Here is a 17,637-nt window from a genome sequence, read left to right as displayed (position 1 = left end):
TTGGCTCGGTTGGCGCGGCAACTTTGCCTAAATTAGGGTTTGGCATGTCGAAACCCTAATTAGCATATGTGACATATAGCATGCGGCATGTTTGGCATGTGAGATTGGCATGCTTTTAGCATGTTTGGGATGTCGTTTGGCATGTGCGCCTGGTATGCGTGTTTGGCATGTGCGCCTGGCATGCGCGTTTGGCATGTGCGCCTGGCATGCGCGTTTGGCATGTGCGCCTGGCATGTTTGTTTTTGGCATGTTTGGCATGTCGTTAGCATGTTGGCATGGTTTTGGGAGGCCAACTTAGTATGGTAACTTCTTGACACAATTTCCACCCTTTTTAGAGCCGTGGCAGGTTTAGAGTAACCTGATTGGTCAATGAAAGTAGGGAGTCGGTCAATCATGGGTGTGGATACCCTTTTTGTGGGTGTGGCAGGTTTAATACGACTTGATTGGTCGATGGGGAATAGGGCCGGCAAGTATGGGCCCAGCCAAAATTCATGGGAGTGTGGAAGGTTTAAGGCGACCTGATTGGTCGGCAAAGGAGTATGGCCGGTTAGGTAACTTGGGGCGTGGACAAGTGGCGTCGTCTGGCATGTGGCATGGCCACGCTTCATTGTTGCTCCTTCTCCGTGGCTTCGTTACTCTTTGTTTTCTTATTTTGGGCAGGACTCCGCACCTATTAATCCGCGGTGGATCAATTGCTTAGTCATTTAAGCGTAATTTCGACCAACGGGGAATGATATGATGCGCAGGGTGCAAAACCCTAATTTTGAAAATTAGTCAGGTTCATGAGTTTTTGTGAGTTTTCACAAAAATTAATTGGATTTTGTGTGCTGCCAAAAAATTCCTTATTTACAGAGTGCATAGTGCTTTATGTCTGAGCGCTTTTGTGCAATGGCCTTAATTTTGGTACTTGGAAATCTGTGTTACTCTGCTGCGAGTGAACACAAATCTGTAATGTCATACCGATATTAAGGGTTTTGCTGGGGAACATAACACAGAAAAAGGACTCAGTGAATCTTATATTAATAAGTAATATAAGCAAGGCACCGAAATTTACAGGGCATCTGGGATGGTTGTCACATGCGCCAATCTGGATAAATTTCATGTAAATATATTGAACGACTCAATAAATATGCCAGTGGAGAGAGGTTGACACTCATGTATCCGTTTCCTTACAGAGTGGCGTCACATCAGATGCAATGTTTTACAATTTTAACCCTAAGCTAAAAACCACCATCAATAACAGGGTGTGTAATGAGATTTTGTCTTCAGAAAAACGAGTATCCATCTTCTCTTATTTATTTCAAAATCTGTTACAGTCCAGTGAGCTCTTTTGATAAATGGATGGAATTTATGATAGGCCGAAACCATATAAGGGCCAATCTAGTTGGAGCGCAAATCATGGATGTTGTCATGGCGTCTGCGACTCTTCAGATCAGAAAAGATGTTGCGGTCTTGATTACTTTTATCTCCATATGGTGTCCAGCGACTCACACGGCTATATGTAAATGGGGCGAGATGACCATCTCCTTGGAGAGTGTAGCCGTTCGGTTGAGCCTTCCAGTAACAGGGAATCTTGACGTCATCTTGTCTGGGGAGGAAGAAAAAATGCATGCCATTCTAGTCACGAAATCAACAGGATTTGTTCGGAAGAATTATGAAGAAAAGTGCTTCTATAACTGGTGGGTGCCTGAATGGTTTCCAAGAGCGGAGCCGACTCAGGTGCTGGACGATACGCTCCTTTAGCCTTGTGGTTATCCAGAGATATTTTTCATAATGGATATGGCAAGAAAGAGATAAGACAGAAACTCATCAAGTTTGTTATTAAACTGGCAAAAGGCGTTCCTCTTCCCATTGGCAGTTTGTTCCTTGGCCTTTGTGTACCCATATGGATTAACTAACAGCGGATATGTATGTTTCTAATGGGTACATGAAGGTAGACTCGTATGTTCATGTCGCCTTCATCCAAGCATGGTTATGGGAACACTTCAAGGATTACGCTCCTAATTCGATAACCTCATTTCCTGATTCATATGGCGGCTCTAGGATACTTCGCTGGTTAAAGAGACGTCCGAGACCTGGCTTAAGGCTCATTTATTTCCTTGATAACGCGTATGCAATAAACTTCCATCCTTGGTCTCCGGTTCACGCATCTATAGTCCAGCCAAACGTTTTTGCAACCGCCCCGGACATAATGCTACATTCTGATGGAGAAAATATGAGCGTTGGAGAAACCGTGTTCATGTGAAGCTGCATACCTGGGTATGTGCCATCTTTTTCAGAGGATCATGTGAAGTAATCCCTTATAATATTGATAGGGTGGAGCGGCATATGGGATTTGATCAAGGGATCACATTTCGTCGCCAGTTAAAGCCCCCAAAAGAATTGTTGCCAGCCATCCTCGATAACCGCGTCTTCGCGCCTCACGGAAGTCTCCCTTTTCTGCTCCAGGGGCGAAAACCGGCAACGACTCCTAGATATATGCTTTCTGGAAGGATGAGTTTCTTGCCATTCACCAATTCGTACAGGATGTTGTGACTGATCCGCGTGACAGACCTTCCTCTGCGGTTTTAGGAAAGCATAAATTGTTGAAGCAGCTTCCTTCAAGCAAGCGAAAATCCTCTATCCTGGATGCAGACAGTCTCCAGGAAAAGGAGCGAAGGTCGAAAAATTGTGCAGGCAGCTTCTAATTGGATTCAACGACTCTTGTGATTTTTAGTTCTTTCAACATGCAAGTATGTATGGTATTCTTACTGAATTGGTTGAATTGCATAAATTCTCCATTTTGCTGCTGAACATCTTCTCTTCTTTTAACTCAGGGTCTCGAAAATTCGAACGTCTTCGCCAGACTTGCATAGGTTCAGAAAATTGCGCCTCTTGAGGAAGGGGTCGGTGACACTGAGTCTCTTGAAGGTGGGAAAGAAGCTGGAGAGTAGGAAAGCTCAGGATCCGGTGGAAATGAGAAGAGAACCTCTGAATGTAGCGATGAGTCTGCTTCCAGTGAGCCCTCAGACGAGTCGGTGAGTTTTCCACGTGTGTTTCTTTTTTCTTGGGCTATTTATTTGGAATAAATGCTCAATCGATAATATTGAAGGAAGGAAACATTCTTGGAGACAACCCTGAGAGAGAGAATCGTCAGAGTGAAGATATAGCTTCGTCTGCAATCATGGAAGTCGTACCCGTTGGTAATCTGGAGATGGAGGTTTATCGTCCTAGAGAGGTTGTTGTGCTTAAAACGGCGAATAACGCTTTTGTAGCTGCTGGTACAATTGTTACCAAAGAACCTCCGTTGGTTGTTGATTCAGTTGCGGGCGCTGCTTTTGTCTCTCCATTCTTGGCTCCTCTTCAAGATCACGTGTTGGTCGGCGGCTTCAGTGTACCAGCTAAGTATGCGGCGTTGTATACCAAAATATGGGAAAGGTATGGACATATTGCCACAACCAAAAAGATCACTAGACAATTTGCGCTGGTCAGGCACGTGGAATAAGCTTTATCTTCGATTCACGATATGTGCAATGTGACTGGGCATACCGTTTCTGAAGATGTAGTCTCAAGCTGGGAGTTTCACCGGGATATGTGCGTAAACCTCGAGTTTAACGCCTCCTGGTTACGCGAAAGTTTTTCCGAGATCCAAAAGTTGTAGGTTGAAGCGATCGAAGGTCCCTATATGGATGTGATCAGCCAACAGGAAGCAAAAGTCGAAAGGTTGTCTCAGGAGTTGAAGCTGAAACAGGTGGCTCTTCAAAGCACGAAGGATGCTTTCTCTGAGAAGAACAAGCCACTGCTGAATGATTTCCCTTGAATATTTTCTGTCTTCTGAACTTCCTTTCCTTTCCTTAGTTTTTTTTTCTTTTTTGAAATGCAAATGAAACGCCTAGTTCATGGTTTGATTTTCTGGTTTTTGGATTGATGAATGATAGTTACCTATGAGGGTTTTAGATTATTTTTGGAATAGATTATTTTAAAATGATGTCATTTGATTATGAGCGTAAGTAACACAAATATTTCAGGAGAGTCATGAAACCATGGATGTTGTATGACAGTGGACAGTACGGGATGAAATTTGGGGATAACATGGTTATCAGTTTCTATTATCAATGTGGAAACCTGAAGCAACAGGTTATGTACTTTTCCTGACAAGACTTACTTGCTTTTAGGGTCTCTCAACAAAATGGATCCTCAGGGCGTAATTCCTAGTTTTATGGGTGACGCCATCCTGACCGCAAGAAGTCCCCAGTCATTCCTCATCGTGTGATGACTGATAACTGAGCCGACCGATAACTGAGCCGTTGATTCCCGATCGGATTGTTTGCTTCTATCATCTTGAGATCGGGATTGAAAAACAAAATTGGAAATTGATATTTTAACCGAGAGATTAATCTTCCATTGTGGTCTTCAATTGTTTACGGGTGAAAACTGTTTCTGCCGGTATTGGTAAATTCGTGTGTGTTGATGAGAAACGAGTCTAGACCCTAAACAATGTACTGCACGGGAGTACTTTTGATTCGAGAGAACAATCTGTACAAATCTAGCCTAAACCAAGAAATGGTCGTTTCAGGCTTGCTTCGGTCACAAAGTGAAGGGGAAGGGTTGGTCTTAGGGAGGTAAGCGAAGAAAGTGTTGAGACCAGAATAGTTGATTCTGAAGGTGTGGTTGTTTGCGACTTGTATCAGAAAGTAGAACTATCTAGCATAATGGAAAGCTCGCAGGTGATTTTTGTATTTTGTGTTGTTCTCTGACCAAAACTTGTTGTTTGGTGAAAAATAGGTGAAATATATTTATACAAGTCGTAATAAAAGGTACCTTGGTCTCGTAGGAAATGGAAACGATTGAGTAGTGGAAGAGTGAAGTAACTTGTAACGTCAGAATTTATGATTACATGATGAAGGAAACGTATACACCATTAATTCTTTCCATTACTAACCGCCCTTCTTCATGACACTTTCTTGTAACGGGCGTATTGCACGCCGCACGCTGTAAACCGCCAGACCAATACCCTGATGAGTATCCCCCAGTTTGTGACATGTTTGATGTCTCGAGTGTTTTTGTGAAAAACATGTAGCACTTTGTTACGTGTGGCAAATTAAAATCAAGAGGCTTGCTGCAGGAAAATAGCATGTGATGCTAGTAGGCTCGTCTTGGATGGTCGCCTGAAACTTGCCACAAGTCTGCCAGTTCGGTGGTGAAATTGGATGGCTGAGATTGCATCTCACGAGGAAGGGTAGTCGTTGATTATGGCTACCTTCTGTTGGCACAGTGGCGCTTTGGTGAATGTCAGTGGCAATGCGGCATGGCTTGGCATGGATCGTGCATGCCATTGGCACGGTGGTGCAAGTGGCGCCTGGCATAGCCATGGCCACTAGATTTAGGCGGCTGGTCGCCTAAAACTTTCCACAAGCCTGCCAGCTCGGTGGCGAACTTGGATGGCTGAGATTGCATCTCATGGGAAGGGTAGACGTTGATTATGGCTACCTTCCGTTGGCGCCTGATAATGGCACAGTGGCGCTTTGGTGCATGCCAGTGGCGTTGCGACATGGCTGGCATAGTTCGTGCATGCCAGTGGCATTGCAGCATGGCCGACATAGTTTGTGCATGCCAGCGGCACGATGGTGCAAGTGGCGCCTGGCATAGCCATGACCACTGAAATTTTGGCACGTTGGTGTTAGCCTCAAACGTAGTGTGGCAGCATCAGTTTTAATGGCCACATTGATCCCCATGTTCTTTGGAACATTGTTTGTATCGGTTGGCGTGACAACTTTGCCTAAATTAGGGTTTGGCATGTCGAAACCCTAATTAGCATATATGACATGTAGCATTTGGTAGGTGGCATTTTGGCATGCCGTTTGGCATGTGCGTCTGGCATGCGCGTCTGGCATGCGCGTTTGGCATGCCGTTTGGCATGTGCGCCTGGCGTGTTTGTTTTTGGCATGTTTGGCATGTTTGGCATGTTGGCATGGTTTTGGGAAGACAACTTAGTATGATAACCTCTTGACACAATTTCCACCCTTTTTAGAGCTGTGACAGGTTTAGAGCAATCTGATTGGACAATGAAAGTAGGGAGCCGTCCAAGCATGGGCGTGGCTACCCTTATGGTGCGCGTGGCAGTTTTAACGCGACCTGATTGGTCGATGGTGAATAGGGCCAGTAAGTATGTGCCCGGCCACAACTCATGGGAGTGTGGCAGGTATAAGGCGACCTGATTGGTCGGCAAAGGAGTAGGGCCGCTTAGGTAACATGGGGTGTGACCAAGTGGCGCGGGCTGGCATGCGGCATGGCCACGCTTCATTTTTTCTCCTTATCCGCGACTCTTTTACTCTTTGTTTCCTGATTTTGGGCAGGACTCTGCACCTATTAATCCGCGGTGGATCAATTGCTTAGTTTCTTAAGCGTAATTTCGACCAACGGGGTCTAATATACTGTGCAGGGCGCAAAACTCTAATTTTTCAAATTAGTCAGGTTCATGAGTTTTTTGTGAGTTATCACAAAAATTAATTGGATTTTTGTGTGCTGCCACAAAATTCCTTATTTACAGAGTGTAGTATGCTTTCTGTCTGAGCGTTTTGTGCAACGGCCTTAACTTTGTACTTGAAAATTCGTGCTACTCTGCTGCGAATGAACACAAGTCCGTCATGTCATACCAATATCAAGGGTTCTGTCAGGGAACATAGCACAGGAAAAGTACTCAGTGAATAAGTAATATGGGCAAGGCCCGAAATTTACAGAGCATCTGGGATGGTTGACACATGCTCCAGTCTGGATAAATTTTATGTAAATATAATGAACGGCTCGATCAATATGCCAGTGGAGAGGTTGACACTCATGGCTCCATTTCCTTACAGAGTGACGTCACATCAGATGCAAGGTTTTATAATTTTAACCCTAATCTAAAAACCACCATCAACACCTATCAACGGAATCAATTTATTGTTTGAAAATTAATTTGTGGATCAATTAAAAATTTCTCATGCAAATGATTTTATCACTTGGGAATGTTTCAAATATCATAAGAGAGAAATTCAGAACTTTTAATATTTAGGGTAGGTTGGAGAACCAGTTCGCAAACCATAAATATCGAGTTCCGGAAATACAGTGAAAGTTGGCGAACCAATTCGCAAAATATAAGTTCAGTTAAGAACAGTTCTCGAACTCGGTTCATGAACTGTGGTGAACTGAATTTTAAAGATTGGTATTTTAGACTAGCAGTTTGTGAACCCGGTTCAAGAACTATGGTCAACTGAGTACCAAAGTCTTGTAGGGTTGGCGAACCTGATTCACGAACCACGGCACCCTGACTCGTGAAAAACCCATGTGATTCACGAACAGTTCTGCCAATGGTCCCAGCAAATTTTAGCAGATACTTAAAGACTTAAAAAAATGCTTAGATTTGTTATGACTCTTTTAAATACTTCTACGTCTTAGTTTGGTGTTTAAATGAACATAAAAATGCTTTTAGTTTTTATGGAATACTTTCCAGAGTGAACAGTCATTGTACACGGTTCCGTAATTGAGCCATAATGTACATTTTTTTTATTATATTTCAATACTTAAAGTATTTGGTTGCAAACCAAGTTATCTTAGCTTGAAATCTAAGCAATTCTTAGTCTTAAAAATCTATAAATAGATATGCTCTTTCAATTGGGAAATTCAATCCTTGACACTTTGTGTCCTAGTTGATTCTAAAGTCGTCCTCTAAATACCCAGGTTTCCTTTGAGAAACATAAGGTTTACGAATAAAAGACTTCACTTTGGGGATTCGTGAAGCCTTTTGAATATTATTATGAGAGGTATTAAAAGATCCAGGATTCTCATCTCAGTGAGTATAAGTGTTCCTAATTGTGAGGTTTGATAGCTTTGTCTATTGCAGACAGATTTACAAGTGTTGATCTTTGATCAAAAGGGATATCAAATAGGTTTATCTATTAGAGGAAGATTGGTATCAGAAGTCTTCACTTCCGAAGAAGAAATTCTTAGGATGTAAAGGACGTTAGCTAAATGAATCAATTGCGTAGATCTTTGCGAGGTTCAAGAGACGTAAGGAGCGCGACTGTAACTAGAACTCTTGGAGGGTGGATTCGGTTTCAACTAAATTCCAGTAAGAAATATGATAGTAGGATAGTGTATGTTGCATCTTATTATAGTTTTGTGTTTAAATCTGGATGAGGTCCCGCGGTGTTTTACAGTTGAGGCTTCCTCGTTAACAAAACTTCTGGTGTTTTGTGTTTTTTATTTTCCGCATTACATTGTTTATCTTTATGATTGGATTTAAGCAAGTTTTAGGCATTCAATCTTAGTTTATACGTCCATCTAATTGTGAGATTCGTTTCTTGTAGAATTCGTATTTTGAAAGATAGATAACAAGTTTTATTACTTAGCAGAGTTCCTATTGGATTATTCGGATACGACTAGATTGATCTTGGATGATAATTTTTGAGATCGTCCAAGTACTCTTCTTGACAATCAATTTCACGGGCTCGTTGTCTATATACATATTGATTTAAAATATGTTAGGATTCAAATTCTATTATACATATTTTTGAGGATCATTCATTGGTCTACTTGCAGTTATATTAGATTTTTTCTATACAGGTTTCCAAACGAAAACTTGGTGGTGTAATTGGTACCCTCTCCTTTTTCCGGTGATTGATTGGTTTCGAGATATCAAAACAGGGATTTCTGAGCTCGAGTTTAGGTGGATATGAAGTTTAGTAGCTTGATGAATCGAGGGTGAAGGTGATGGTGCTGATCTTGATTGAGATCTTGAAGAATAAGAAAAGGTAAGCTAATTTAGGGTTTCGTAAATGATTGATATTTTGTGTAGAATCGATTCTAATCGATCAATTGTCGATGTGTTTGTTGTTTATTGAAGTAGAAATGGGTGTGAGAGGTTTAATTTTGTGGTGTGAATTTGAAATGGATTTGAGTCTGTTATGATGCTCGATGTGATGAATTGAAGACTTTTAGAAGCTCAGATTATAGTGGAAGAACAAGGAATAATAGGTTGATGTTGCGGTGATTGATTGGTTTCGAGATATCAAAACAGGGATTTCTGAGCTCGAGTTTTGGTGGATATGAAGTTGAGTTTGAAGAACTAAATGATAAGAAGGATGGGTTTGCTGATTCCGAGAAGAACAAGAATTTGCTGATACTAGTTGTTGTGATTGCAGAGAATATGCAAGTTACAGGAAATGAGCTTTGGTGGTGAATGAATGGCATGTGGTGTTGATGCTTTTCAATGATGGATACTCAGGTGATGTGTGTTGTGTGGGTATCAATTGAACTCAGTTGCAGGGAAGTGACTGGTGGAGCAAATGGAGACAAGTCTAGAGTTCTGGTGGCACTTTTGTTGCAGTGGTGATCCTACTGGTGATGTTGGTGGTTCAAAACAAGGGCCAGAGTTGTTGTTCGAGTCATAAAATCTCCATCAAGCTCAGCTGCAGGATCTTCTTCAGTTCCGCGAAGTCCTGGAAGGGCAGAGACTCTGGTACTCCCTGGATCGCACCGGAAGAAGGGAAAGCTACTAGGCAGAGGCACATTTGGACATGTTTATGTTGGATTCAATAGGTACACCCAGTTTCTTGTTAGTTTTCCCTTAATTTTCTTATTACAATGTTCTGTTGTTATTAGTACTGATATTTCTGTGTGATTATTCCTGAATTTAGCCTTGAAAGCTAGTCTAGTACAGAAATTTATATTAACATGCATCATTTTAGCCTGCCCCATGTACTATATTGTTATTCTCAGTCAATGTATAGGGTTCCCTGTGCAAGCAATTTGTAATTTTGTTCTCTTTTTAAATAGTCAGCCTCAAGTGATCACGTGTTGTTGTTGGAACTTATGGAAACTCCCCTTTTATTTTATGTTGTTTCTATTACAGAGAAAGTGGTGAAATGTGTGCAATGAAGGAGGTTACACTTTTTGCTGATGATGCGAAGTCAAGAGAAAGTGCGAAGCAGCTGGAGCAAGTAAGACTTCCAATAGATTGTAGGAGCTTGGTTGTCTTCGTTGTGTTCTAAAACGAGAAAATGCAAAAGAAAAAATTAGAGAAAGAAGAGTGGATGACTATTTATGGGTATTCCCTAACTTTTAACCTAACTAATTTGCTCTGTTATATTCCATGTTTTGTCAATCTGTTGTGATATTTGATTTTATATGCCAATAATTTTGGGATAAACACATATATAAGTTACTCATAGGTTCTTTTCTTTATTCCGTGGTGATTCGTTGATTCCGTTTGCAATATATGCCAATAATTTGGGGATAAACACATATATAAGTTACGCATAGGTTCTTTTATTTATTCCGTGGTGATTCGTTGATTCCGTTTGCAATACGATACTTGCTGAACCTGTGTCATAGCATTTCAGTTTTCACTAATGCACTACATCCACTAAGTATTTGTTTATTACCATACGTATATGGCTATTCCTAGTCATCCAAAATCCACTAAGGATCTATACATGTTTGTCTACTTTTTCCAGGCTTACAATTTATCGCAATTCTTATCTGGTGTACTGGGTGTTATGGGTGCAAGGCTGGTGATAAGATACTGTGTGATACATGGAAGGCTAGGTTGTAATGGGTATTGTAGGTGCAAGGCTGGTGTTAAGATACTGTGTGATACAGGGAAGGCTATGGTGGTGTTGGAATTGGTCAAGAAGATACAGAAGAATGCATAACATGTTGTGCATCTACAAAAGTTGTTGCATAACTTGTTATGCAATTCAGAAAATGATTGCATAACACGTTATGCAACAACTTTTTTGTTACTATTGAAACCAACAAAAACAAAGATTGTATAACTTGTCATGCACCTAAAATAATATTTTCATAACATGTTATGCATCGTGAAAATGGATGCATAACCTGTTATGCATCTACAAAATTTGTTGCATAACTTGTTATGCAGTCCAGAAAACCTGCATAACCTGTTATGCGTCCGAAAATATGGCTACATAATGCATTATGCATTGAGAAAATAGATGCATAACCTGATATGCATCCGTAAATATGGATGCATACTACATTATGCATCAATTGTTTATATGTACGGCTAAAATCAACCAAAACAATGGTTACATAACTTGTTATAGATGCATAACTTTGTTATTTAGATACATAACTTGTTATGCAGTCGAAAAAATGGTTGCATAATTCGTTACGCGTCTGCAGAATGTGTTATGCAGCGTTTTTGGTGATTGCATAATGGTTAAGTATCAAGTTTTCAAAAAAATTCCCTAAAATGAGGATCACCTCCGATTTTTTCGTTAAAAAAAAAATTTTGATATTCTTGTTTGTACTCGTTGCGTAGCTCATTTAAAAAGATTTCCAACGATATAGAATTTGTAAAATTCTAAGGCGCGGATTTTTAGATATGTTATGTACAAGTTGCGCTGCCAATTATACCCCTGAAAAAGATAGTATGCATAACGAGTTATGCCTGAAAAGATAGTATGCATAACCAGTTATGTATTGATTCATATAATAATTTCATATAATTATGGGTGTCACGGTATACAAAATTAATTGTGGACTTCAGAACGAGAATATTATTTTTTTTTGGGTCTCCCCCTAATTTCCCCTTTTCTTTTAGATAAATGTTGCACAAGTACTGTTAAAAAGGAAAAGAAGAGAAGTAATATTTTGGACTTGACGATTCGTAGAAGTCCAGGGTGATCATATAAACACATATTTTAGGGCCCAGGCCTAAGTTTTTCATTGGTTTAATGGTAATATTTGCCATCTCTCTCACCACACAAAGAAAATCATAGAAATCCCCAATTCTCCGAAGGTTCTGTGAGGATTTCATTTCGTCTTTTAGGAAATTAATCACTCATTTTGGGGCGAAGAAACTAACAACTGGTTCAATCACTCCTCCAAATTGAGTGTCTTTCTGAAAATGGCGATAAGAGCTTCTCCAGTTACTGGTTTAAGTTTGATACCTACACCACCATCTTCTTCTTCTTCGTCAAATTCCTCCTCTAACCGGCTTGTTATGCTAAGAAAACCTCTCAAAACATCATTCTTTAATGGCGGTGGTATGCCCCTCTTTTCACTATCTGTGTCTCTTTTTCTGTTTCGTTATTATCCCTTGATTGATTTTGAGGTTTTGGTTGAATTCTGTGTTTGTTTCATTGATTAGTAGTTATCACCGCCATTTTTACTGAACTAATTTAGACAAGTTTTAATTTGGTTTTGTTGGAATCATTTTTGACTACTTTCTTTTAGTTTAGATTATTGCTTCTTGAAATAGCATCATCATCAGGCGTTATTATTGGTACTGAAACTCAGTTTTAGTGTCAATGGTTCAAATAATGTGTTCGAAGCTGGCTTTTGCCTCAGACAAGCACTGAGCTAGGTTTGTTTCATATGTAGAAGTTTTGGATTAGATAGTAGATGACAACATGCGATCGTAGGAGCTTAATCAAGAACACATTGTAAACTCACTTGAATCCATTGCGCAGGAACCATCTGTATGAATCCTACACACATATCATCATGTAGGGGTTTTTCTTTTTTTCTGACATGTAAATTGAAGGAGAAGTTACAGATAGTTAGAAACAATACTTCCTCTCCAGAAAGAGGGGGTGAAACAAAAAATCTGTATTTTATTTCGTAGTATCATTTAGTTTAATACTTCCTTTAATTGGCTAAAAATTACTCAAGCTTGTAGATATGCTTCATGATTTTAGTAATAAGGGAAAGGATGTTGTGTCATTGGCTGAGTTTAAGGCTAAAATGTTACAAGAACTTGTTTGACTGGTTCCAAGTAGCATTAGCTATATTCTGGGTTCTCTATTTGATATGACTGAGACAAATGAAAGAAACTAAACAGATGATGCGTATGTATCTAATAGACTTAGAAGGTCAGTTTCATAGGATCACTTTACAACTTAAGAAGTTTATATTCAATACCTCATGGCAGTGTTTGATCAGGAAGGAAATTTTACTGGAGAACTATCGGTGGTTCTTTTATCGAACTATCTGGTTTGTTAAAGCAGCATTTAGCAGTGTAGGAAGTATAGGCGATGGTTCAGGGATCAGTTTTGGTCGCTCGTTTTTTTGTTTGTTTAGGATTTGATCACGGTGGCTACAGCGGTTTCTAATGTCTACTAAAACCTTAAGCGAAGGCGTTTGAAGACTAGGTTTGTCTATAGTTGATTGTAACCTAGTAGTGATCGTGCTGCCAATGCGAGCGCTTGAGATTTGTCCCGGTCTCTTGGAGTAGCTTTCCATTCAATTTTCTGATGAAATGTCACGCTTCTCCACATTATTCTTTTCATTCGAAATCAACCTTGCATTCTGCAAGCGTGTAGAGAAATGAACAAGTGAAGCAGTATTAAAGGAGTAGGCTCTTAACCACCTTAAGCTAATAGAACTTTTATTAAAGAGGTGAACTACGATAAGCATTCATGAAGTTTCCATAGCTATTCAGTCCAAATGCTAGCTTGTCCCCATCTGATCTGCACCCCTTTGTACTGCAGCACAGAAAGCTGTTTCTTATCATGCAAGGTTATGAACATAATGCAGATACCAGTATCTTTGGCGATGAATATGTGTGATATAGTTATCTTATACAATGGAGAAAAACAGGGATCGTAATGAATTAAGGGATACCAAAATTGTTCTCAACTCGAATCGTAATTGCCTCTGGAGGAGAAGATATCATGATTTCAAGTGTGTCGGTTAATCATATCTATTGCTTCTTCAGTGTACTGGGTCGAATGGCTAGTTGTCTCTGGGGTCTCCCTCCTCAGGTCTCCTGTGCTCCAAACTTCTTAGTTGGGCAACTACAGCTGCCTAATTAGTGCAATATGTAGGAAGAAAGTGATGTCAATATACTAAGAAGGACATCTGTCGTTATCTTTGTTTTGACAGTAATCATTTTTCTAGTGGAATGATTGTAAGTGGTCCCGGCGCATATATTATATATAGTCCAGTATTCACTGAGTGGTGTTGCATGGGATTTGAGAACTCTGCAAACTATGATGCGTAGAATGTGTCTTTGTGCAGTTGAAGAAAAAATAAATGGAAAACCCTCTCTAAGCTCTCTCCCCCCTGTAATCTCCTCTCTTTGATAATAAGTATCAAACTCATTTTATCTCGATGTCGTGATTACGATCAACAAATGACTTCTTAAACTATATCGATAACTTATTCTCACCCCAAAAAGTATAAATAAGTGGGTTATTGTTCATCGGCTTAAAGCCTCAAACTCAATTAAGAAGTATAAACTAGTATTTCTCAAATTGTACTTATTATATCTTATATATATGCAATGCCAGCAAGCTTAATACCTTACTCTCAATAATTCTTTTGCAGTGGGATCTTTAAGACTTTCAGTTCCAGCTTCCCGTCCCAACCGGTCCAGATGTAGGGGAGCACTTGGTACCCAAATGAATCTTTTTGATCGCTTTGCCAGAGTTGTCAAGGTGAGACGTAGAAGAATTTTTCTCATGCAAACATATTGTGTGTTTCTCTTGCTAAGCTTAGGCCTATTATTAAATTCTTACAGCATGTATTCATTATTGTTTGTAGTCATATGCAAATTCAGTTCTTAGCTCATTTGAAGATCCTGAGAAGATCTTAGAACAAACAGTGCTTGAAATGAATGATGACTTGACAAAGATGCGTCAGGCTACCGCACAGGTACAACTTATTTAGCACATCACATGGTCAATTTTTCTTGTTTACATTATAGATTGTCTGGGTTTTTTAGAAGGTTCTTCACCACTTCTACTTACAAACCTTATTTATCTTTGTGAAGGTGTTAGCATCTCAGAAGCGATTGGAGAACAAATACAAAGCTGCACAACAAGCTTCTGAAGATTGGTAAGATTTGGCTTGAAGTTTACGCCTAAAAACACCTAATTAAATTTCAGAGGCTGACTTTGTTAATGTTTTTTTTAATTATAGGTATCGTAGGGCACAACTTGCTCTCGAGAAAGGAGATGATAATCTTGCTCGAGAAGCGCTGAAGAGGCGTAAATCTTATGCTGTGGGTACTCTTCTTTAGTAATGTACTAACTGTTGTTTAAATTTGTAACTTAGATATTCTATGTCACTTATATTTGATATATATGGGTCCTGTGACACGTGGTATGTTGTTGGGGTTATTTTAAAGTCCCATGCCACTCCCACAAGGCCACACCCCTCCTACTAATTTTCATAATTTTCTTAAGTAGTTAAATTTACTTTCTAGTGTGTTAGCGAACACCTTTTGGGTACCTCTTGCTGTATGAATATCTGATGCTGAAACTTTGTGGTTCTTTTTCGTACATACTGAAATCCTACATTAAGATTTGGTGCAGAAACCAACTTGCTCCCAATAAAATGTATGAATAATCAATGCATGCAGTGATGTTAGTATGCATTTCATTTGTACTCTCAGGTGTAAGTTTTTTTCAACTTTGTTAGGTTACTTTTGGTGCAAAGTTATAGTCAGTGCACGCTAGAAAGCAATCCCCAAATATTCGTTCTCTTTGGATTCATGTAAAGCCGTCAAATTCTTGTGTTTTGGGGCACCCATTTAAAGGTCTAACACATGGTTTCCCGCTCTCAGTTGGCTGAATACTGGTTTAGGTCATACTACTATCACTCAAGGATAAGATTTTTGGTATAGGTAAGAATACTTGTTGATTGATGCTGCTTTCCTCTGGTCTAACACATATGAACGCTGTTTATGTTGTTGCAGGATAATGCAACTGCTTTGAAAACTCAGCTTGATCAGCAGAAGAATGTGGTCGATAATCTCGTCTCAAATACCAAGGTACCTTTTTTTTTAAAAGTCATCTTTAAGAAGTTGTTTTAGTTTTTAAAATACATTGTTACCAGTTGTAGTTGTTCCCAGCTTTTTGACGCATCACTCTTCATGAAAGTGAAACCTTTTGTTGTCTTCATTTCTAAACCAGGATGATGCTTTAGTTTCTAGTATCATGTATGCGAGGTTCTATTAGGGTTTATGCATATGTATATCTATATGTTCATTTGACTATGAGTTTCCATGACAGCAATTTCAGTGTTTCTCTTTTGTTTAGCTTCTGGAAAGCAAAATAAGTGAGGCAAGGGCAAAGAAAGATACCCTCAAAGCACGTGCCCAGTCTGCAAAGTTTGTTCTCAACTCCGTCTTCAGTTTCTACTAACTTTTGTACTCATTGATTCTGTTTCCTTAGATTTTATTCATATGCCCGCTTCTTTTTGTTGCATCAGGACGGCAACTAAAGTGAGCGAAATGTTGGGAAATGTAAATACAAGCAGTGCTCTTTCAGCTTTTGAGAAGATGGAGGAAAAGGGTAAAAGATTCTTTAGTTTTATGTTTCAGTTCTTACAGTTATTAGCCGCCATGGCAGCTCATGACCCAGCTGCAAGGATTATGTGGTTATGTCACTAGTGAGTGCGGTAGTGTGACATTTCCTACAACTTCTTTTTTAACCAATTTTCTGAGGTGTAATATTGTTTTCCTCCTGACAGTGGAGGCGATGGAATCCCAAGCAGATGCGCTTAATCAGCTAACCACAGATGACCTTGAAGGAAAGGTACCTTTTCTTCCATCACCCCTCCAATCTCCCACTTCATGTGTGCCTTTGAAGTTGGCATTAGTATACAATAAATGTTGCAAATAACTATTGATCAGTTTATCCTATTTGTTACCCGGTCCTCTTTGCAGTTTGCGTACCTGGAGAGCTCATCAGTAGATGACGATCTTGAGAACTTGAAGAAAGAAATTTCAGGCGGCGCAATAGTAAGTTTTGTTTATTCTAGATTCGTTTAAGTAGCCATATCAAAACTCAACCCTCACAAATAATAATCTTGGAGTTCTCGATTACTGTGCTTTTTATATGTATTATCCTGTGAAGTTGGCAGTACTTTTGTGGCACTTTGTTATTTTCACATGCTTTTAATAATTCTTCGGCATTGCAAAGAAGAATTCTCATTTGTTTTTATTTGTTTGGTGTCAATAGAAAAAGGAGCTTCCACCTGGTAGGTCAGCTGCCAGCAGCACTCCTTACCCTTATAAAGACACAGAAATTGAGAGAGAACTTAATGAATTGAGGAGAAAAGCGAGTGAGTACTGAAGACTTGGTCTAATCTTTTTGAATCTGAGAAACCTATAGTACGTCTATGTGATCTCTTATTCTTTTCTTTTCTTTTCTTTTCTCGTTGCATTTAGATTTTTACAATGTACAGTTGAAATGTCTAGAAGTGACAGTAATTTTGTTTGGGTAGGGATCAGGAGAAGCATGCACTGTACCAATCTATATATTTGACATTTGTCACATCATAAATTCACACCCTAATACATGTCGTATGTTTCTTTATGCCTTCCATAATATCAACTCTGTTTCATATATAACTTGGAATCAGAGAGTGCCGGTACACAATGAACACCAAATGTTACATTGCCAGACTCAAAACAAAAGGTGTGTTTTTACTATAATAGATGTCCAACTGTTTCTCCTTAACTGGGCTTTTGACCTATTTTCATCACAATCTAACAACACTACACCACGCTGTTTTCTCGTAACGATTATGAAAAGTATCCATAAAATACACCAGTCTAAGTGTGGAACCTGCTGAATATGGAATACTTGCGACACAAACTGTCTGCTGCATATGGTTGATTCACATCTTCTCCATCAACGG

The 17,637-nt window shown here is 39.5% G+C and overlaps 1 protein-coding gene across 1 annotated transcript; it reads left to right on the top strand.

Annotated features, from left to right (window-relative positions):
- The first annotated feature begins 11,735 nt into the window (after positions 1 to 11,735).
- LOC113323297 (probable membrane-associated 30 kDa protein, chloroplastic) lies at positions 11,736 to 17,324 on the top strand. The gene is made up of 11 exons (XM_026571584.1): positions 11,736 to 12,032; positions 14,317 to 14,426; positions 14,533 to 14,643; positions 14,762 to 14,826; positions 14,911 to 14,992; positions 15,689 to 15,763; positions 16,032 to 16,102; positions 16,204 to 16,286; positions 16,465 to 16,529; positions 16,661 to 16,735; positions 16,956 to 17,324. The coding sequence occupies exons 1-11, from the start codon at positions 11,894 to 11,896 to the stop codon at positions 17,067 to 17,069; spliced, it is 990 nt and encodes a 329-aa protein (XP_026427369.1). The 5' UTR covers positions 11,736 to 11,893; the 3' UTR covers positions 17,070 to 17,324.
- The last annotated feature ends 313 nt before the right edge of the window (positions 17,325 to 17,637 follow it).

Source organism: Papaver somniferum, chromosome 11 (assembly GCF_003573695.1).
Source record: "Papaver somniferum cultivar HN1 chromosome 11, ASM357369v1, whole genome shotgun sequence".
Classification (NCBI taxonomy): domain Eukaryota; kingdom Viridiplantae; phylum Streptophyta; class Magnoliopsida; order Ranunculales; family Papaveraceae; genus Papaver; species Papaver somniferum.
The sequence above is the reverse complement of the archived record's forward strand: the minus strand, read 5'-3'. Positions and strand labels throughout refer to the sequence as shown.